The 23,811-nt window shown below is 45.5% G+C and overlaps 1 protein-coding gene across 1 annotated transcript in view; it reads left to right on the plus strand.

The window, feature by feature from the left end:
- lamc1 (laminin, gamma 1) overlaps positions 1–23,811 on the plus strand; it is a 292,326-nt gene that overhangs the window by 206,546 nt on the left and 61,969 nt on the right. The window contains exons 4-6 of the mRNA XM_085982601.1: positions 13,627–13,793; positions 18,975–19,163; positions 21,389–21,506. Of these exons, the coding sequence (XP_085838727.1) occupies positions 13,627–13,793; positions 18,975–19,163; positions 21,389–21,506 (474 nt within the window). The remainder of the gene's footprint in view (positions 1–13,626; positions 13,794–18,974; positions 19,164–21,388; positions 21,507–23,811) is intronic.

Below are 23,811 nucleotides of genomic sequence, written 5' to 3' on the forward strand. Positions count from 1 at the left end.
CTGATCTAGATGCAGCTTGAGTTAGCGGATTGATTTTAGCATGTCAAACAATGCCAGCATTATGTTGGTTCTGTTGCTTGCTTAATAATTCGCCAGCTTCATTAATTGTTGCTGAAGTCGGCATATAAGATTGATGTTTAGATAATTTTAATTAAACTTGGAATGCAATATAACTGTACCGAATAAATAAATTATAGGAATTCTACCATTCATCCTATAATCATCTTTCTTTAGTTGTAAATTTACATTTGCAACCAACAACGACGTGAACTCTGATCCAGAGCAGATCAATGGGGCAACATTTTACAAAATTAAGTTGAAAATTGCAGGTTTAGTTTATTTCAGTTTTTGGGGGGGGGGGGGGGGGGGTGGGTGGAGTTTGTTGGGGAGAATTGTGTGCAAATCATTACTCTTTCCCACCGCCCCCCCCCCCCCCCCCCCCCCCCCCCCCCTCCCTTGTGTGTTTTTAACCTCTATGTTCTGGCCTATTGTAAGGCTGTTATGAAGCCTGATCATTTTACTATTAGAAATTTGGTGCAGTGCAAAGAGTACACTTGTAGGTTGCAAACACTTATCCAAAGTGAATAAGCCATGAGGAAAGATTAGAGAAGCTCAAGATGCAAGTGAATAAAGTTGGTTTTGATTTTAAGCACACAGGACTTCAATAGTAACTTCGTGCTTTAATCAAAATGTAACCCAGTTACAATTTACTTGGAGTACTATGAATTAAACCTTTTATTGGCCCATACCCTTTAATATTGAGTTCAATTAGTAATTTTTCATGTGAATTGTGGTAGAAAGTAGTGCCATGAAGCTCTTGTTCTCGTCGGAGCTTTCTACAAATATTTACCTTCAAGAATGGAGCTGGGGTTTGAGAAGTTACTGTTTTTTTGGCTTTTTAACAAGTGTGGCTTAAATAAAGTTTGTGAACCCTTATCCATGCTGGTACACTGGTGATTTGGGAGCATTTTGAATGTCAGGTTCAAGTTTGATAACACCAACGCTCCCGCTATATAAGTGCCGGGGACTGTGCTTGGAGAAGGAAGAGAATGATAGCTCATTTACTTTACATGGTTGCCTTTGACAACCAGAGTGCTGCTGGGGACAACCATGAAAGTAAATTAAGTTAATGCCACTGCTCCTTATGAGTGCAGATAAGGGCAAACATGCTCTTGTCATCAATGTCACGTGGAAGGATCGATCTCAAATTCTGATGGCATTGGAGACTCTAGTTCTTATTGGTCTTGCAACCGGTCATCAGATAAGGCACATCCTGTTATGAGCTGCTCGAGTTGCGTCCTTGCATCTGCATGCACGTGCCACCCTCCCCAAGATCTGACCAGTACATAAAACCTACTCAAAAAGTTATTACAAATGGTGCAACAATAACACTCCCGTGTGATCTGAACTGGATAGCATGTCTTTCATGCGTGCCCTCGAATGCATCTCCATTTTTTTTGGTAAGCTGACAGAAAACACTTCGTGAGATGAGGCCAGATGCGAATTGTTAAGTTTGTTTATTTTACAGACTGCAAGTCAATGTGCAGAATGATGGTTATAATCAAAACTCACTTACTTCCCTTAACCTTAAAACCCCTCTTTTGAATAAGAAAATAATTTCATATATTAGTGGGTTAAATAACTATTTTCCTTGTCGGCCTACTAGTTCTGAGCTTAACTTGAGTGAATTTTGCTTCGCTAGGCTGAATTTCCTTCCAGAACCGTTTGGACTGACTGATCTTGAACATGCGGTGTCCCTCTCTCTTTTGATCACAGGAAGTGGTTGTCATAGAGTTTTCTGTGCTGGGAACTCGTGATCATTACAAACTGGGAAGAAACTGGCCAAAGATAATTTGTTTGAGACTCTTACAGCTGTCAATAGTGATCTTCATCATTTGCCTGGGCTGAATTGAAATCCAGATCCAAGTGGTGCAAGATCAGTGCATTAACCTGCTGTAGTTGCCCAGCACCTGCACTTTGTCAGTTTGAGAACTTGCATGTTTGACTTAACAGGAAGTGTTCATCTAAAAATGTCAAAACATTTTAAACGTTTCAGATGCTGCTCTTTAACCTCCCATTCTTTTGCTATTTCCACCAATTTTCCTGTTAAGACTTCATATCACTGACAATTCAGGATTATGTCTGACACATAGCTGGGGTATCACATTGCAGGCTTGGGCTGAAAAGTTAATGTAGATGATGAATCACTTTAACCTGTTGTTGCACTTTGAGTCAGTAAGTGGATTTAGCCATAACCTGTTAGATTCTCAGATTTAATCTTTATAAATTATATTTTAATAGCAGAATTTTGATTTTTCCACTCTTTGCAAGTGGGAAGCAGCCTTGATCTAGAGAACATTAGGCTGATTCTTCCATGCAAAATAGTTTACATGATTTCTGATTCTATTTTGGTTGTTCACTAATCGTACTGTGAAGTAATTCTGAGAGTATATGTTGCAGTGAGGAAGCAAGGAATCCTAGAATTTCAAAGTTTTTTTTTTCCCTCCTTGAACTAGATTTGCAACAACTAATTGCACTTTTACTTCATGATCTTAGATGATCTTCACCTCACCAGAACAGATCTAAGTAATAGTAAACATTCACAGTTAATATTGCCAGATGCCAAATCATCTGTCAGCAATTTGATAATTCCGTTCCCTTGCATTGTTGATGACCCTGGCCAACAGTTTGCAATGGCAAACAGAGTAGATTAGTTCTGAAATCAACCCTCAGTTTAGAAACATAGGGCTGGATTTTCATTCAGCAGTCGGGAAGGAGGCGGGACTACAACTTTCGGGTTTTAGTCCCGCCTCCATCGACGTCCGGCCAAACAACGCGATTTTCCCTTGATTGACCTTGTTGAGCCCGCCCAGCGGGCTCAGCAGGCCAATTAAGGGCCACCCGGCAACAGGTGACGTCACAGACTGACATTTCATCTGTCAAGAGTTTTTGACAGATGAAATATCAGTGTTTCACAGCTGTTTGAAGCTGTCAAACACTGACAGTCTGACTTCTAACCTGAGTCCTTCTACGGAGACTGTTAGCCTTCAGCTTTCAGTGCCGGTGAGAGTTCTGTCACTTTTGACGGACCGCAGCCATTCAGCTTTCAGTGCCGGCTGAGTGATGGACTCCCGATGCCTAGAGGAAGAAAGGCTGTTAAGGTAAGTACAGGTAATTTAAACTTCTTTCCACACTTTAGACACACCAAACACACTTACCTTTGCACTCATGCACCCATCACTCACCTGAACACCGACATCGCGATCCCTCCAAGTCCTTCAACCCGACGCCCCGCCTGCTCTAACCTGCCGTGGTTTGGAGCTGTTGGGAATCCCCCACGACACCCCTCAAAATAGGGATTAGGCTAAAAACTGCCAGTTAACTACCTGTTAACAGGCAGTTAATTGGCACTAATCCCTTCCCGCCTCGGGTCGGCGGGTCCCAGTGTGGGGCGGGTACCCGCCTCCTCTGAAACTTACGTGGAGGCGGGTTTTGGGCGGGATGGTGTCGGGACCCCCAAATTTGGGATTTTTGCCCCCCGCATGCCTAAAAGCCCGCCTCACGGCACAGTGAAAATCTAGGCCATAAGAACAGGAGTAGGCCATTCAGCCCCTTGAGCCTGTTCTCCCATTCAATGAGATCATGGCTGATCTGTAGCCTAACTCCATCCACTCGCTTTGACGCCATAATCCCTCAATACCCATGGCTAGTAAAAAATCTATCGATCCCAGATTTAAAATTATTAATTGAGCTAGCATCTACTGCTTTTTGTGGGAAAGTGTTCCACACTCGTACCATCCTTTTCATGACGTGTTTCCTAACTTCTCTCCTGAACAACCTGGCTCTGATTTTTATGGTTATGCCCTCGTGTTCTAGACTCCTCCACCAGTGGAGTTTGTCACTATAAATTGCGTAAATACCAACATCTACACTAGGAATGTCATAAACCAAACACACCTTACAACCTGGACTTCATTGAGTAGATTTTGTGTATCGAACGACCAACTGGCAGAGCGTGCCATCTTGCTGCTGGCTGGCATCTATCGAACAGTGTGATGAGATTACCTAGTTACGTTCTGTCCACAAAAAAACACAAGATAATCTAACCCAGCTAATTACTGTCTTAACACCCTCCGCCCAAAAAATCAATAACGTGATGGAAGAAGTCATCAATAACGTCTCTCTGGAACACCACCATTTAAAAGCTGCTTACAATCCACCTCATCGACCAAGCTTTCAGTCACCTTTCCTAATCTAGCTCTCCTGGCTTGGTATCTGTTACCCTATGTATTTCTGTTGTGAAGCTTGAGTTTCTCTTTATATGTTAAGTGCTATATTAATGCTAGTAGTTAAGGTTTAGGCTAGTAACAAAACCAGTGGGAGACCAGAGTACAAGCAAGGGAAAAGAAAAATGGCAACTGTGCAAATAGAAACCTGCAACAAGAATGTTAAATTTCAAAAATATTTATAAACTGGCAACTGTATTAATGTGCACTGTAGTGTTTCAAAAAATAAATTGGGCATCTCATCCACCACCTTAAACATTCACTCCCTCCACCACCGGCGTACCATGACTGCAAGATGCACTGCAGCAACTCACCAAGGCTTCTTCAACAGCATCTCCCAAACCCGCAACCTCTACCACCTAGAAGGACAAGGGGCAGCAGGCACGTGGGAACATCACCATCTCCAAGTTCCTCTCCCAGTCTCTCTCAATGCTGACTTGGTAATATATCGCCGTTCCTTCGTCGTTGCTGGATCAAAATCCTGGAACTCCCTCCCTAACAGCACTATGGGAGTAGCTTCACCACACTGACTGCAGCGGTTCAAGAAGGCGGCTCACCACCACCTTCTCGAGGGAAATTAGGGATGGGCAATAAATACTGGCTTTGCCGGTGACACCCACATCCCAGGAACGAATAAAAAAAATAATTGTACTGTCCTCCCTACGTGTATGTGTCTGTACGCAGTTAGACAGCCAGCCAAACTCCTTTCAATAACGACATGGGAGTCAGGATGTAGCGTCCAAGCTCCGGTGTTTAATAATGCCACACTTACATGAGGTCAATGAAACAATACAAATCAGTTGCATTGGGTTGGAGTAAAACTGAGAGAGAAAAAAGAAATGCACCTTGTTACATAATGAGATATAACTAACATCTAAACATTAATATGTAATGAAACCATTCAACTCACAGGCAATGCTCAGTGCTTTCGAAGGCGTAACAATGTAAGATTACAGCGGATTAACTTGCAGCACGCTCCATGCTGATGTGACCTCTTTGTTTGCTATCATTATACTACTTCCTGTTGAGTGACCCTACCGGCCATTTCCATTTACTGCCACCTACTGGCGGCAACAAAATGAAACTCCTACAATTATAAGGCAGAACAATAATCATTCCTTGATCTCGTATAGGCTTGTCCTTCCTCGACAGCCATGGTAGAATTGGCTGTCTTGCCTCCTTCTGGAATGCTCCTGTTACCTCTGGTGGCATTAGTGGTGGAAATCTCCATCCATTGACGCAGTATCCATTCCCTCTTGAACCGTCAGCTTCTGTTGTAATAAGACAGTACGAGTTAAAGATGGCTCTGCTTTAGGTTATCCCAGGTGGTACAGTACTTAGCTTGATCAAATGATATAGCCTACTGTTCAGCCTTGATGGGCCTAAGTGTCCCTACCTCTGGCCATTTGGAATCAGCTGCTAGCTGTGGGGAAAAGCCTTTGTTCTAAAATTACTGTCTGAAGCACCCCTGGTTCTTAGCATGACTACTTTCTGTTTTCCCAGAGTTCAGTGGGATTGTAGAAAAGACCATTTTAAAGCTGCTTTTCCTATTTAATTATGTTAACTACTGTTAGAAAGCAGCAGCTACTGGCTTTAATAAACTGTTGTTGAGATACCGCGGCAAACGTGGGAGTCGAGACCAGAGCTATTGAAAACACAACTGCTTTATTCCTACCACATGACAAACAGGAACTAGAAAAGCCTGCGCATCCACTTAAATACTTCCCAGACAGGAAGTGCTCCCGGCAGCCTGTCCCTGCGGGAAACAAGTTGCTGGAGGAAAGGGCCCCCGGCTGGGGGCTTCTGCTTAGACTGTCTGTGCCGCCGTGAGCGGATTATGTCCAGTGGTGGCGTGTCGCCACAGAGCTCCCCCCAGAATCCGCTTAGGAGGAGTGGACGAGTCGTGACGGTGGTCTAATGGTTCTGCCGCAGCGGCTCTGAGTGGTCGCCGGTCTGGTTGGTTAGGTCGGGCGGTTCGCCGCCGGCTGTGCTGGCTTGCCGGGGGGACGGCCTCTAGTTGGAGGCTGGGCCACGGGGACCTGTTCCCCTGGTTCTGTGTGTGCTGGTTTGAGCCGGTCGATGGAGACTGTCTCGACCCTGTCGCCGAGTCGCAGCTTGAAGACCTTGTCCCCGGTTTGTAGTACCTCGTACGGACCGTCGTATGGGGGTCGCAGGGGCCCGCGGTGCACGTCGTGTCGCACGAAGACGAAGCGCGCCTGCTGTAAATTTGGCGGGACGTGAGGTGCGAGTTCGCCGTGTCGGTTGACCGGAAGTGGGGCGAACTGCTGAGCGGAAGAGAAAGAGTCGAGCCGCTGCTGTTCGGCCGACCAAGGCTTTGTAGGCTCCGGAAGGAATTCGCCTGGGACGCGCAGCGGTTGTCCGTAGACTAACTCCGCTGCCGAGGACTGGAGGTCTTCCTTGACCGCGGTGCATAGGCCGAGTAGCACCCACGGTAGGCGGTCAGTCCAGGTACTGTCCTGCAGGCCGGCGCGGAGTGAGGCCTTGAGTGACCTGTGGAAGCGTTCACAAAGTCCGTTGGCCTGCGGGTGGTACGCCGTGGTGCGGTGGAGCGTCACCCCGAGGTTGCGTGCTGTGGCCGTCCAGAGTTCGGAGGTGAACTGGGCGCCTCTGTCGGAGGTTATGTCGGCCGGTACGCCGAACCTCGCAACCCAGGTGTTAACGAACGCCCTGGCGATGTCGGCTGTGGTGGTGGTCAGCGGCACTGCCTCAGGCCAGCGTGTGTAGCGGTCGACCATCGTGAGGAGATAAGTTTGGCCTTGCGATGGCGGCAGGGGACCGACTATGTCGACGTGTACATGGTCGAAGCGGCGGCTGGGTACCTCGAAGTCTCCCAGGGGTGCTTTGGTGTGCAGCTGTACCTTAGCCCGTTGGCAGGCGAGGCAGGAGGTGGCCCAAGTCTGAACATCTCTGCTGAGGCCGCGCCAGACGAAGCGCTTGGAGAGGAGTTTGACGGATGCGCGGGAACCCGGGTGAGAGAGCCCGTGGAGCGCGTCGAAGACGCGGCGGCGCCAGGTCTCGAGGACGACCGGCCTGGGTTGGCCGAGTGAGACGTCGCACGTGACTGCCGTGGCTTCGGGCCCGTGCGCGACCTTGGCTAGGCGTAGCCCTGGCAGGCTGGTAGCCGCCGAGAGGAGGTCTGGGTCCGTGAGCTGGGCCGCTGCTAGTTGTGCGTAGTCGACCGCGAGGTGATTCGCACAGACGGCGGGACGGGAAAGGCAGTCGGCGACCACGTTGTCTCTACCGGAGACGTGCTGAATGTCCGTAGTAAACTCGGAGACGGCCGCGAGCTGGCGTTGCTGCCTAGCGGACCAGGGTTCGGTGTGCTTGGCCATCGCGTATGAGTGGCTTGTGGTCCACATACGCGGTGAAGGGGCGGCCTTCCAGGAGGAACCTAAAATGGCGGACCGACAGGTGGAGTGCGAGAAGCTCGCGGTCGAAAGTGGAGTATTTGACCTCCGGGGGGCGCAGTTGGCGGCTGTAGAAGGCAAGTGGCTGCCACGCGCCATTGACCCACTGCTCGAACACGGCCCCGACCGCGTGGTCGGAGGCGTCGGTGGTGAGCGCGACCCGGGCATCGGCCCTCGGGTGCGCGAGCAGAGTGGCGTCGGCGAGCGCGTTTTTGGTGGCGTCGAAGGCGGCTGCCGTGTCAGTGGTCCAGGCTACGTCCATCTTGCCGGATTTTCCTCGGAGGGAGTCGTATGGGGGCTTCATGAGGGCTGTGGCTCTGGGGATGAACCTGTTGTAGAAGTTCACCATCCCGAGGAACTCCTGGAGGCCCTTGATGGTTGTGGGGCGGGGGAATTGCTGGACGGCCTGCACCTTGTTGGGCAGGGGGACGGCCCCAGCAGGGGTGATGTGGTGACCGAGAAAATCGATCTCGGTTAGGCCGAATTGGCACTTCGCCGGGCTGAGGATGAGCCCGTGTTGGGCTAGGCGCCCGAACAGGATGCGAAGGTGTTCGAGGTGTTCCTGTTTGGAGGAGCTGGCCAGGAGAATGTCGTCTAGATAGACGAATAGGAAGTTCAGGTCCCGGAGGACTGAGTCCATAAGGCGCTGGAAAGCCTGTGCTGCATTCTTGAGGCCGAAGGGCATCCTCAGGAACTCGAACAGGCCGAATGGGGTGATGACGGCCATTTTGGGGATGTCCGCGGGGTGTACGGGGACTTGGTAACCGCGCACCAGGTCGACTTTGGAAAAGACGGTTCGTCGGGCCGAGAAGTCCTGGATGTGTGGCACCGGGTATCGATCGGGGGTGGTGGCGTCGTTGAGGCGGCGGTAGTCCCCGCAAGGGCGCCAGCCTCCGCCGGGCTTGGGGGCGATGTGGAGGGGCGAGGCCCAAGGGCTGCTGGAGCGGCGGATGATGCCGAGTTGTTCCATGTTGGTGAACTCGGCCCGCGCGATTTCCAGCTTGGCCGGGTTGAGTCTGCGGGCGTGGGCAGAAACTGGGGGGCCGGTGGTGGGGATATAGTGTTCCACACCGTGCTTGGCGGCTTTGGCCGAAAAGGTCGGTTTAGTGAGGGCGGGAAACTCAGCTAGGAGTGCCGAGTAGTCGTCCGTGGCTCCGGCGAGGCAGTAGGTCGTCAGGCTGGCCGAACGGGCCGGGGTAAAGGCGCCGGGGATGGGGGCCATAGTGTTGATGTCGACGAGGCCGTGCCTCGGAATGTCGACAAGGAGGCCGTGGGCGCGTAGGAAGTCGGCGCCGATGAGTGGGCAGAGGACCTTGGCTGTGAGGAACTCCCAGCGGTAGCGGCGGCCCGCGAGGTCGAGCGTGACCATGCGGGTGCCATATGTGCGGATTTCAGAGCCGTTGGCTGCAGCCAGTGTGATACCCCGTGTGCCGCGTTGGATCTCGAGGGCGGGGGTGATGCTGTGCTGGGCCCCTGTGTCGCACAGAAATCGGCGGTTGGTTCTGTCGTCAGTGACGTACAGTTGGGGCTCCTTCTGCCCCACGGCCATCGCGGGGGCCGGTGCGGGGGGGGGTTTGAAGGTACACGGTGGCGTGCAGCGTTGAGCCCTCGCGCCAAAACGGGTGTGGTAGTAGCAGTGACCCGGAGTGGTAGGGCGGTCGGGCCTAGCGGCCCGGGAAGACCGCGTGGTCGTTGCCGTGAGGTCGGGCGCGACGTCGCGAGCGGCCTGTGCAGAGAGCAGCCGGTCGGCCTTTTCGGCTATATCATTCAGGTCCGTGGAGTCAGACTCCACAATGAGCGGGCGGATGCTGGCGGGGAGCTGCCGAATGAAAAGCGTGCGAAAAAGGGCGCCGGGATTTTTGTCGTCTGAGAGGGACAGCATGTGGGAAAGCAGGTCTGATGGTGAAGCGTCACCAAGGCCGGGGAGGTCCAGGAGTTGGCAGTGGCGCTGGTAAGAGGACGTTTGAAATTTTTTAAGTAGCGCAGCCTTCAGATGTTCGTACTTGCCCTCCGTTGGTGGATTCTGCAGCGCTGCCCAAACCTTGGGGACTGTAGCGTAGGCGAGCGAGGCGACGAGGTAATCGTACTTCGTGGCGTCGACTGTAATGCCTTTCAGCCGGAATCTGGACTCAGCTTGAACGAACCAGGCTTCGGCGAGGTTCTCCCAAAAGTCTGGTAATTTAACCGTGACTGCGTTTGTATCCGCCATGCTAGCTTAGGATTCGTCCTGAGCGTCGGGGTCACCAGTGTTGAGATACCGCGGCAAACGTGGGAGTCGAGACGAGAGCTATTGAAAACACAACTGCTTTATTCCTACCACATGACAAACAGGAACTAGAAAAGCCCGCGCATCCACTTAAATACTTCCCAGACAGGAAGTGCTCCCGGCAGCCTGTCCCTGCAGGAAACAAGTTGCTGGAGGAAAGGGCCCCCGGCTGGGGGCTTCTGCTTCGACTGTCTGTGTCGCCGTGAGCGGATTATGTCCAGTGGTGGCGTGTCGCCACACTGTAAACTAAATTCAAAATGCTGGAAAGAGTTGGAAAGTGTTGATATGCAAGCCTGTGAAAAGGCATGAGCAAGGCAAGTAAAACTCTTCCAAATGGGAGGGAATTCGGTAATATTCTACACATTTTTTGCAACGGTCCTTGGCTCTTTTTTAACTGACTACTTGGAATCCTGTCTTAGGATTTTCAAAGTGCTGCCCACTTCTGCTCCCTGCAGCCCAAAGTGATTCCTTCTATGCCTGCAGCCATTAAATTTATTTAACAGACGGGTGAATTTTAGGGAGGATCTGATCAACAATGATGGATTAAATCAGAAAAGAGGAATGCACAAAGGGGCAGAGTCAGAGACCGGGAACCAGGAAGTAAAGAAGCTCCTTTTATTCTAACTTTTTAAAAATGTTAGAGAGCAAAACAAAGATTGGGGCTCTCGCATGGGGAAAAGGTAAACCTGAAATAAAATATGAGCAAACTTTAAAAAATACAATTTTTTTTTTAAGTTTCTTAAATTGTAATTTTCAGCTTTATGCAGAAATTTGACACTGAAAATTAAATTTGTTTTTCAGAGCCATAACGTTTGTTTAGCAGTCAATATGCTGTTAAAACCCCAGTTACACCTAATACAACAAGGTCTAACTTTTAATGGGGTATTTAACAGCGATATTACTGTGGAAAAGCCCAAGTTTTCATCAGTTTTACTGATTACACTGGTTGCCGGCTATGGGAAGGGCGGGGCGGGGCGGCTACAGGCAGCCAGTGCTGGAACAATGTATAATTGACTGCAACTTCAGGATTTCTATGTTAGGATGCGCAGGTGTTAAATCTTGAAGTTGCAGTCAGTTTCTAAGGGTAACTGTGAACACTGTTCATTTGCTGTTACTCCCCACCGCAAATTCTGGGCCAATGTAACAAGCTATAAAGGGTTGAAGGCTAAGGATGTTGCCAGTGAGTATCGTATCATATTGTTTGTTCAAGTTGCCTCATTTTCTGAGTCTATTACCTAATAAGTGAATAACAACCCAGGAGCTCAAATATTTAAGCCACAAATAAGCTGTTAGAAAATCAATCAGCATCTATCAACTCCTCCTAATTGGTCCCATGGATTCAGGTTTTACTTTTGTCACCGCCACCTGTGGCTGATGGAGACACGTGGGTTGGGAGGGGGTCCGTGACTTGGTTTGTCCCATAGTACTGTCTCCCATCGGTTTTCCATCAATAGTCTCTTTTCCCCCCCCCCCCTCGCTCCCCTGTGTGACCGTGTTTGTAAGTGAGCTGAATGCCAGCACCCTGTCTTTTCCGTGGCGCATCCCTTCTGTATGAAAAATGTTGCCGGTCCATTGTGACAGACGGTACCTAACTGGACATTTCCCCACAGAGAGCACATTCTTGATCGATGGGATCTGCGTGACATCCCACTCTTGCCAGACCCCCACCCCTCCTTGCTAAATAAATGCCTGTAGGCAATTCTGCTCCAATTCCCGAGTTTTAAGTAACATTTCACACACACGTTCATTTTTGTAAGAGGATTGCAATACTCTGACTCAGCGCTGAGTCTGCAGGCACGCGGAGTGAATGAGATGTAAAAACACCAGTTTCGGGAGCACGAGCACGACTCGTGCTGCTCCCTCTGTGCCTCGGCAATTGCTAGGGCTGTTGCTATGGATGGTCCTCTTCTCAGCTGACTGGCGATGGCAGGGCTGCTTGTTGCCGCGGGTGGTTGAAGGGAAGGCGGATCTCTGTTTCTCACTAATGTAGAAAAGACTGAATTGAAAATGGCTGAAGTTGCGTCTCAAGTACTGGACTGACTCTTAACTGGGCTGGGCTTAGCCAAGCCGGGCTGAGTTGGGCTGGGCCGGGGTGGACCAGCGGCTGCAGTTCCCAGAATTAGTGCCAAGGCTTCAGGTTGAGGTGAATGAACTGGTGTGACAGCTGCTCGCTTAAACCAGCTGGCTGAACAGAACTAAGCACACTTGTATTCTCTGTTATATCATGGGCATTTTATTTTAAAGTGCCAGCTCTGCTCAGTTGGCAAAAAAGCAATGAAGTCCCATGGTACTATCAGGTTTTTTCCTTTGGCAATCTTTTGATGATGGAGTAAGACTGTTTGCCATCATAAAAAGAAAAATAGTGGATTTGAGTTTTAAGTTTAGACTCCATTTTTGTGAGCATTTAAAAAAGAACTTGCATTTATATAGCACATTTCACAACCTCGGGCCATCCCAAAGTGCTTTACGCTTTGCTTCCTGTCTGGGAGCAAAGGTCAGCGAGGGGTCGGGGCGGGGGGAAAATAGCAACTCATGATTTCTATACTAAATCTCATGATTTTTAAGAGGTGTCTCCTGGTTTAAGAGGTACTGGGGTTGACAATACTGCGTAGGTAACTGTGCCATTGTAATTTTTAAGGGACTGTAATCTCCAATCCAGATAAAGACTTGATATATGTTTAAAAACTGTGGGATGTTTACAATCTGATGTTAGAGCAGAGTGAAAATAAAATGTAAAAAGTAGCATGGTTGGGTGGAGTCTGATTGGCCCTCAAATTGCTCTTTTTTGCGACCTGTCAATTGACTATACAGAGAATGTAAATAGGAGATTTGGGCAGGAAAATGGGGGCGACAAAATAAGTTAAGGTCCTAAGTTGCAGTGTGCGTTCAGACCAAAGGAGGAGGATGACTAAAGAAAACTTGCACCACATTATGATTAGGTTTTCTCTTTAACTTCATCAGAGTATTTTTGCTGTTGCTCCATTCACTCTAGCTCCCATTCTGTTCTGTATGTGCACTTAAGAGGTAGAGTTGACTTATTTTGCTCAACTAAGAACAGTGGAAAAAGTGACTAATTACAACAAAAATAATTTGTGTAAATCACTGTTGTTATTGCTAATTTGCTGTATTTGAGTAGCTTATGCTCCCTGTATCATGCTCAAAGCAGCTCCCTGAAAGATTCTTTCATTTAGAAGATGTGGGTAATGTTATGGCTGTGGTGATTTGAGTCCGATGTTCCATTGTTTCAGTTGTGCGATGTAACAATGCAAAACCAACGCACTAGATTTCAGTTCAGATTGAAAATGATGAATTCATTAATGATTTAATCCAAGATGGGCACAGTGAGATATTAGGATAAAGTGACCAGTCTTTAAAGTTCAGTTGCTTGTCAACTGTAGGTTATGGATACCATAAACTTAGAAAAAAAATTGAAGCAATGTATTTGCTTAATAGCATGAAAGGATCACAATTTTAAATGTAAAATGGCTTTGACTATTTGCCATTATTTCTGCAAAGCAACAGTTGATGATTTAAAACTCGTGAAGTGAAATTTATTTTTCAATCTAGATTGATCACATCCTCAAATGATATTTGCCTTGTTTGATTATTGATTATCTTTTTTTTTGGTCATCCCCCACCCTCACAGGTGTAAGTGTAATGGCCATGCCAGTGAATGTATTAAGAATGAATTCAATAAGCTTGTCTGCAACTGCAAACACAACACAATGGAAGTGGACTGTGGGAATTGTCAGCCATTCTACAACGACCGACCCTGGCGCAGGGCCACTGCAGAGAATCCAAATGAGTGTCTGCGTAAGTATAGAACTGTGAATAGTTTGTAAAACCTCAGTACCCTTTCAACAGGAATATACAGCAAAATGTTTTGCCTATATATATAGTTAATTGGTGAAAAACGTAACTCCTAGCATCATTCCATTCTGTTTACATATGTCAATTTATATAAACTATTGATGAGTTGTGTATAGAAATGAGGCACATCTATAAGCAGCTATAGTATTTCTACAGACAATGTGGGTCAAGCTACTCCGCATCTATGTTTGAATTGTGAAATTTGCTTTTGATTTGGTGCTTGAAACCTGGCATTTTATTTCCTTGTTTGTCCATTCCCTTTCCCTGATATTCCTTCCCTCCCTCCCCCTTGTCTCTAAATGTTAATTGTAGCCTAAAAATCCAGACAGATACTTAGTGACGACTAACTGTGTATCCCATTGGCAATGTGTATTACAGAGTTCGTATTTGTTCATCCCAGTTTGGCATAAAAATAAAACAAAAAAGGTGACTCAACCATGGCTAACAAGGGAAATTAGGGATAGCATAAGATCCAAGGAGAGGACATATAAATTGGCCAGAAAAAGCAGTAAACCTGAGGATTGGGAGCAGTTTAGGATTCAACAAAGGAGGACAAAGGGATTAATTAAGAAGGGGAAAATAGAATGAGAGTAAGCTTGCAGGGAACATAAAAACTGACTGTAAAAGCTTTTATAGATATGTGAAGAGAAAAAGATTGGTGAAGTCAAGCGTAGGTCCCTTGCAGTCAGAAGCAGGGGAATTTATAATGGGGAACAAAGAAATGGCAGACCAATTAAATGCATATTTTGGTTCTGTCTTCACAAAGGAGGACACAAATAACCTCCCAGAGATGTCAGGGAACATAGGGTCTGATGAAAGGGAGGAACTGAAAGAAATCAGTATTTGTAGGGAAATGGTGTTAGGGAAATTGATGGGATTGAAGGCCGATAAATCCCGAGGGCCTGATAATCTACATCCTAGGGTACTTAAGGAAGTGGCCCTAGAAATAGTAGATGCATTGCTGATCATCTTCCAACATTCGATGGAATCTGGAACAGCACCCATGGTTTGGAGGGTAGCTAATGTTACCCCACTATTCAAAAAAGCTGGTACAGAGAAAACGGGGAATTACAGACCAGTAAGCCTGACATCGGTAGTGGGGAAAATGCTAGAGTCCATTATAAAAGATGTAATAGCAGAGCACTTGGAAAATAGTGACCGGGTCGGACAAAGTCAACATGGATTTACAAAAGGTAAAACGTGCTTGACTAATCTACTGGAATTTTTTGAGGATGTAACTGGTAAAATAGATAAGGGAGAACCAGTGGATGTGGTGTATTTGGACTTTCAGAAGGCTCTCGATAAGGTCCCGCATAAGAGATTAGCATGTAAAGTTAAGGCACATGGGATTGGGGGCAAGGTATTGACTTAGAAAGAGAACTGGTTGGCAGACAGAAAGCAAAGAGTTGGAATAAATGGCTCTTTTTCCGAGTGGCAGGCAGTGACTAGTGGGGTACCGCAGGGATTGGTCCTTGGACCCCAGCTATTCACAATATATATTAATGATCTAGACAAGGGAACTAGATGTAATATCTCCAAGTTTGCAGACGACACAAAGCTGGGTGGGCGTGTGTGCTGTGACGAGGATGCCGAGAAACTCCAGTATGATTTGGACAGGTTGGGTGATTGGGCAGATGCATGGCAGATGCAGTATAACGTGGATAAATGTGAGGTTATCCACTTTGGTGGCAAAAACAGGAAGGCAGATTATTATCTGAATGGCAATAGATTGGGAGAAGGGGAAGTGCAACGAGACCTGGGCGTCCTTGTGCACCAGTCGCTGAAGGTAAGCATGCAGGTGCAGCAGGCGGTTAAGAAGGCAAATGGTATGTTGGCCTTCATAGCGAGAGGGTTTGAGTACAGGAACAAGGATGTCTTGCTGCAGTTGTACAGGGCCTTGGTGAGACCACATCTTGAGTATTGTGTGCAGTTTTGGTCGCCTTATCTGAGGGAGGATGTCCTTGATATGGAAGGAGTTCAGCGAAGATTCACCAGGCTGATACCTGGGATGGCAGGAATGACTTATGAGGAGAGATTGGGTCCATTGGGCTTGTACTCAAGGTGTGGTCTCACCAAGGCTTCATGTTTAATTTGCATACTGGAATGTTTTATTGAAGGTTTATTTCTGAAACTACAATAAATAAATGAAGGAATTCAGTGGGATGTAAAACCCCACTGGTTCTGATGTTAGTGGGTGTAATTAAAAATGTGATGCTCTGGAGTTCTGATTTCAGTTGTTAGCCTGCTAAGTGTGGGGTGAGGTGCCAAAGTATGTAGATATTTATCAACTTTTTGAACAGTGGGCTATCCAGTTAAAAATGGGACTGAAAATTAAGATGTAGCTGCCTGATGGTTCAGCCGATTTAAGGTAGTGTGTAGCTGAGCCATGAATACCAGGAAGCTCTCTTTTCCCCCCACCGCCTTGCCTGCCAAACAATTACAATCCCTTGTCTGTAGTGAGTTAGCTGGTTTCAACCAAGGTGGTGGTGTGGGTTGGGGGTTACAATTGACTTCAGTATCTCTTGGTTAGGATGAGAAAGTCAACCACAGATCCCATTCATAATTGCTGTCGAGGGACTCCTGCACAAAGTAAATGTGTGTGAACTTTGGATAGAACAGAATCACTCTGGGCTGTGGCGCTCTCCAGAGCTGAATCTCACTGTCTGGGTTCACACATGAAGAAAGGTCATGTGGGCAAGATGCTGAAGGGCACACACAGCTGGCAAAATTGTATCCCAGGAAGGAGTCAAGTACTTCAAGAGAGGAGTGGAGAAAATTGGCAGAAAAGTGTTGGAAAAAGAAAATAAGTGAAGAACATAACGTTGTCTTGCTAATGGTTATCTGCAGAAAATTCAGGTTTGCTGATTTTAGAACTCCCGAAATGAGTGAAACGTATGGCTTTTACGTGTAGGCTCTGTTTTTTCTGTTGGCTTGGTGTAGGTTGAACATTTATTTTAAATCAAGACCGAGGCTATGCTTTATTGCAGCTATACCTTCCTTAGAATTTTTTTGTTGAGCCTTTTCTGAAAGGCATGCCAGTTCAAGTGCATGTGCTAGTAATTCTAGTACTGCTGTCACCGTTTCTTTTTTTTTTGAGCTGTCACCGTTTCAGTAGGGAACTCAATCAGCATATCTCGCAAGTTAACCTAATTTTGAATTAATTTTGAGATTGTCCTCATTGGGAAAGGTTTCCAGTTCTTGGTTGGTTACTAGTCAGCTAATTCTTAGCATTAATTGTATATTATCCTGTAACACTGATTCTCCTGCTCCTCTTTCCTCCCTCTCCTAGTTTCAGCCTGTATCAGCCCTTTGTGGAGTATGGTAATGATTATGTTACTGGACTAGTAATCCAGAGGCCGGGTCTAATGATCCGTTGTTCATGAGTTCAAATCCCACCATGGCAGCTGGGCTGGGCAATTTAAATTCAGTTAATTAAATAAATCTGGAATAAAGAAAGCTAGTATCATTAATGGTGACCATGAAACTACTAGATTGTCATAAAAATCCAGCTGGTTCGCTAATGCCCTTTAGGAAAGGAAATCTGCCATCCTTACCCAATCTATTTTTTAATTCATTCACGGGATGTGGGCGTCGCTGGCAATGTCTATATATGACTCCAGACCCACAGCAACGTGGTTGATTCTTAACTGCCCTCCTGAAATGGCAGCTCACCACCACCTTCTCGAGGGTAATTAGGGAAGGGCAATAACTGCTGGCCTTGCCAGCGACGCCCACATCCCGTGAATGAATTTTTTTTTTAAAGCCCAACAAAGAATGGAGAAAGAAAGGAAAATAATTTTAAAATACTTTTTAATCTGATGCAGTCAGTCGAGCGCCTATCTTGTTATCACCTGGTCACTGGTCTTCGGCCTGACACTAACTTGAATCTGCTGACTTGCACTTCAATGATGTCCTGTCCACTTGCATCCAGATGTCTGGATGGAATGCTGCTCCATCTCCATGTGGAACCACTACCCTTATCCAGCTCACCCTGCTAGAATCATGCCTGCTGTTGGCTTGTCAAGGTCCACAATTAAGAACTGTTGTGATGAGTCTGATATGAACCAGCTTTGCTACAGAAGAATCCAGCTGTCCACCGCCCCCCCCCACAAAATGAAAATAGTATTTATAAAGAATAAATCTATCCAGATATTTAAAATTCTAACAATCTGAATCTAATTACATGAGTATTAACAATAGCAAACACTAATTGCCTTAGTTGCTACGTTGGCCTATGGCGCTTTAGATGAATTGTATGTAGACAGAGGATATACAATGAGCCGATAGATATGTAATGTGTACCCTGAGTAGGATGACCTCAGCAACTCTTGAGTGGCAAAACTGCAAGAGCATTGCTGATCATACCACTTAGTGGTATAAAAAAAATTGTATCCCATAGCTTTTTCTATTCTGTTTATAATATTGCTTATTTAATAAGAATTAAATGTAAATATTTTAAATGGAACTAAATTGCGTAGCTTGCAGATATAGATACAGTAAATGCTGGAACTGAACAACCAGTCTGTCAGCAGTTGGAAGAGAAATATTTCGGATGGAGCCAGATGCTCACTGACCTCTTGCAATATTTTCTGTTTTTATTTGATTTCCAGCATTCACAATTTTCCTTTGCATCTCTGTACTGTAATGTTTCTGGTGACATCACTGTAACTATCTTCCCCTCAGTACTAAGTCTCAATTATGATATAAACTATGAAAAATAGATGAGGGAAGATCCCATCATGTCGTAAACTCTGAATTATGCTGGATTATATTCATAAGTGTTTTGAGTGTTTCAGAAGTGTTTTATTTGGAAGTTTTATTTTGAAAAGAAAAATTTGCATTTATAAAGCGCGTTTCATGACCTCAGCGGCCCAAAGCGCTTTATAGCCAATAAAGTGTAGTCACTATTGTAATGTAGGAAATGTGCCAGCCATTTTGCACACAGCAAGGTCCCACAAACGGCAATGTGATAATGACCAGATAATCTGTGATAGTGACGTTGGTTGAGGGACAAACATTGGCCAGGACACTGTTTTGCAGTGATGACGGTCTACCTGACATAAAGGATAGTTTGCACAGTGATCAGATTAAAGTAATTTATTTTACAATTTCTACTCTTGGCAGCTTGCAATTGCAATGGCAAATCTGCGGAATGCTACTTTGATTCTGAGCTCTACCGAGCCACCGGACATGGCGGACACTGTCGCAACTGTATTGAGAGCACGGATGGTCCCAACTGCGAGAGGTGCAGGGATGATTTCTACCGCCAGGGTCCGGAAGCCCAATGTCTGCCCTGCAATTGTAACCCAGTGGGTGAGTGTATACCTGTTGAAAATTGAGTTTCTTTTTTTTGTCAACTGTACACACACTTTTGGTACCATATGTTGAGAAAAAACATCAATGATGTACTTTGTATGGCTTTGGTTATATAGAACCTTTACTTACAAGCAGATATGGAGTCTAATTGAGCAAGAACTGCAAAATGGTAAGTTGGTGGGGCAGAAGAATTAAAATTGTGTCTCTCCTTTGAGGTTTTGAGGATGATTCAAGCTTAATATTGTATGTAACTGTGTTTATGTCCACCTCTGCCTTAATCCATTTCTTGTACTGGATGTTATTAAATTGCAACCCAGTGCTAGTACTGCAGTTTCCCTTGCAGCAGAGCTACTGAATTAGCATTAAATCCTTTATATCAATCTCATGTCAATCACTTTGGCTTGAGTCCATCATTCAGTTGAGGCTATTAGACACAACAAAATCTGTGCCTGTGTATATAGCTGCAGTGAAATGTGAATTGCTCAAATTCACCAGGGAAGTTCTCTGCTGTAGAGTAAGCTCTAAAGCCCCATGTTAAACAGCTGCAGCATCGGTACTCAAGGTGTACTGAGGGGTACATGGGAACAGAAGTAGGCCATTCAAGCCCTCGAGCCTGTTCCGCCATTTCAGTGAGATCATGGCTGATCGGTATCCCAACTCCATCCACCTGCCTTGGCTACAAATCCCTTAATACCCTTGGCTAAAATTATTAATCGAGTTAGAATCTATTGCTTTTTGTGAGAGTGTTCCACACTTCTACCAGCCTTTGTCTTTTTTGAATTGCCAATGGAGTGACAGGACTGTTCAATAACTCAAAGCTTGAGTCCTGTCTTTGTGGTTTGATCAGTATAATTTTCTATCGTGAATAATGTATTAATCAAGTGGCGCTAATTTGCACATGCAAATTGAATCAGCCATTCCCTGATGTCTCTATCACAAAAGAAACTGTATGACTGTATTGCAAACCCCCTGGTCTGTTCTGACTCTCTTTTCCAGAACTCTCTGCGACTGCTTTTAATAAAATCTAAACGTCAGTTGGTTACAAGTCAGTAGCTTAAATTGAGTATGAAACCTTTGCGCTTAAGAACATAAGAAGTAAGAGCAGGAGTAGGCCATACGGCCCCTCGAGCCTGCTCCACCATTTCAATAAGATCATGACTGATCATCGACCTCAACTCCACTTTCCCACCCGATCTCCATATTCCTGGATTTCCCTAGAGTCCAAAAATCTTTTGAAAATGGGCTCACTTGGAATTGCATGTATCCCTAAACATGGTGTCCCTTTGACACTGACTTGACATCTCAGTAACTAAGTGCTGAGAATTTCTTTATAAAACTGCACATGCGCTTATAAACATCACGTTGTCACTTACTAAAAAATCTTGGAATTTCCCTGTACTTGTTAAGTGACTTTTTCTATTAGTCCCTAAATTGATTTAAAAAATTTGTTGGGCAGGAACCCACAAATCTGTTTCAGTACATATCCATGAAACCGAGCGGTCACTACAGTAACTAAACTCTATTGCTGCAATTTTAGAAAACTTTGAAGATTCCATCTGGGCTTTTAGAAAATTATTACATAATTGTACAAATTGTTAGTAATATATCTGTTGAGCTTAACTTGTCATAACATTTGACTAAATTTTCCCAGACTTTTGCTTCTCAGACTCTCTCTTCCTTCAGTATGGATGAATGGACCAATTTTTTAATGGATCTGACGTGTCCCTTGAGCTCAAATTACTATGTAGGATTTTTCTCCAGATTTCCATGTTATGTACTAAGCTCTGTGCTGCGTGCGTGTACTTGTAACAGTAGCTATATATTGTGTTTGAATGCAGATAAATATTTTGCGTTCAATTTTTGTAAACTGTTTTACTCTCTACATTCCTTTGAAGTCACAATTCTGTTTATTATTCTCCTACTGCTTAGACTGTGACTTGCCAAGTACTGGGATTTGGTGCTGCTCACTTTTCTGGCTCCTTGTGGAGGAGGCGGTTGGGAATTTTAACAAATGCATGCAAACGCTGCATACAGTTATCATGGGAATAGTAGTGAACTGAAGATTTTGGTTAACAGAATTATTCAAATTGCTGTGATAGAAGCAACCATTTTTGAAATTATATTTGATTACTCCTGAATTCTTATTTCTTTCCCCCACACCTCTTTAAAAAGCCTTGCTTTTCTAGGTGGACAAATTATATTTGTTTCTCTTTGCTTTCAAGGTTCGGTCAGCACGCAATGTGATATCTATGGTCGGTGTAGCTGCAAGCCAGGAGTGATGGGAGATAAATGTGACCATTGCCAGCCCGGCTACCACTCACTAACTGAAGCAGGATGCAGGTAATTGGAAGCCTATTGTATTGTAGTTGCCTTGCCTTTCATGCATTTCTATTGGTGACGGTAACAGATATTTAAGTAACTTATATTGTGACAGATATTTAAGATGATGGTAGACACTTAGCTGCTCACTAATTTTAATACATGCATTGTGTTTGTGGATTGCTTCTGTTCCCCCCCCCCCCCCCCCCAAGCAATCCTGCCTGTAGCTTTTAATCATTATGGAGTAGAAATTACTGCTGGCAGCAATAACAGCTGAGTGATTAATGTGTTCATGCAACATTCCCCTGATCACCTATTTTAATGATGGCGTCGATCTGTTTCTTGGAACTAGTTTAACACCTCTGCTGAAATAACATGGGAAAATTTCAAGCCAACACATTAAGGTATTGTTGCCAGCAGTAGTTGCTCTATGTATAATAAGCTGTTTTACACTAGCGGTTGCTGGTACTATCTTTTAATTTAGTGTCTACTGGTTAAATTAATTTGCCCTTTTTATATTGCCCCTAATTTGTTTCCACAGAAATCCGTTTCTGTCAAGAGAGATAAACTTGAGTAGGGAAGATTATACAAACTTTATAAATTGCTGCCCTGCATTTCCAGTTTAATTTCCTTAGATAGCTGTGTTTCTTATTACTCCATTCCAAGCACTCTGTGCTCAGTTAATTAGGACATGCTGGGTTGCCACGACATTTCATTTCTTGCTGGCAACTTTCCCACATGCTCGGATTAACGTTTTTATGGATTGTACAGAAACTAAGTCTCCACTGTTGGATACGGAAAAGATCCAGTTGGATAGCCTATTGAGTCTTGTGTGAGTACTTGCCACCTTGGTGAGATCACTGAATGCCCAGCACTCATGGAGCTGTACCCTAGCAAGGTGTCAATAACTTCAGGAGGGGAAGGGAGAAATTTGACAAAAAAACCTGAGTATTAGCATGTTAGCCTATTTATTCAATCTGAAGTTAAATTGAAGTGGGAGTGTCACCATCAGTGCACCTTTCTAATTGTTATATAACTATAAAAGGACTTTTTTCCCCTCTTTGTTTTAGAAACATAGAAACATAGAAGATAGGAGCAGGAGTAGGCTATTCAGACCCTCGAGCCTGCTCTGCCATTTAATGAGATCATGGCTGATCATCCAAATTCAGTACCCTGTCCCTGTTTTCTCCCCATATCTCTTGATCCCTTTAGCCTTAAGAAATATATCTAACTCCTTGAATATATTTAATGAATTGGCCTCAACTGCCTTCTGTGGTAGAGAATTCCACAGGTTCACCACGCTCTGGGTGAAGAAATTCCTCCTCATCTCAGTGCTAAATGGCTTACCCCTTATCCTTAGCCTGTGACCCCTGGTTCTGGACTCTCTTGCCATCGGGAACATCCTTCCTGCATCTAGTCTGTCTAGTCCTGTTAGAATTTTATACGTTTCAATGAGATCTCTTCTCATTCTTCTAAACTCTAGCGAATATAAGCCTAATCGACCCAATCTCTCTCCATATGTCATTGCTGCCACCCCAGGTATCAGTCTGGTGAATCTTCGCTGCACTCCCTCCATGGCAAGAACATCCTTCCTCAGATAAGGTGACCAAAACTGCACACAATACTCAAGGTGTGGTCTCACCAAGGCCCTGTATAACTGCAGCAAGACATCCTTGCTCCTGTACTCGAATCCTCTCGCTATGAAGGCCAACATACCATTTGCCGCCTTAACCACCTGCTGCACCTGCATGCTTACCTTCAGCGACTGGTGCACAAGGACACCCAGGTCTCGTTGCACTTCCCCTTTTCCCAATCTATTGCCCTTCAGAAAATCTGCCTTCCTGTTTTTGCCACCAAAGTGGATAACCTCGCATTTATCCACATTATACTGCATCTGCCATGCATCTGCCCAATCACCCAACCTGTCCAAATCAGACTGGAGTTTCTCGGCATCCTCCTCACAGCACACACGCCCACCCAGCTTTGTGTCGTCTGCAAACTTGGCAATATTACATCTAGTTCCCTCGTTTAGATCATTAATATTGGCCCAGAAATTCGGGTTTCCACGGGTGAGTACGCATGGGGTACTCGCCCGTAGGCCGAATGGAAGTGCCGGTATTCTGCATGCGCTGCGCATGCGCGGGAAACCGGCACTTCCGATCCTCTGAACGAAGGGGTTCAGAGGTCGAACGCGCGCGCAGGAGAGGCTGCGCGTGCACTTTGAACTTAGTTTTTTTTTGCAGGTTTTCCCGGGATCGTAAGCCCCGTTAGAATATAAAATTATTTTTTTCAAAAATTTTAATTGTTTAAAATAGTTATTTAATGT

This window comes from Somniosus microcephalus, chromosome 3 (genome assembly GCF_052327205.1).
Source record: "Somniosus microcephalus isolate GS21.2 chromosome 3, FLI_Smic_1.0, whole genome shotgun sequence".
NCBI lineage: Eukaryota > Metazoa > Chordata > Chondrichthyes > Squaliformes > Somniosidae > Somniosus > Somniosus microcephalus.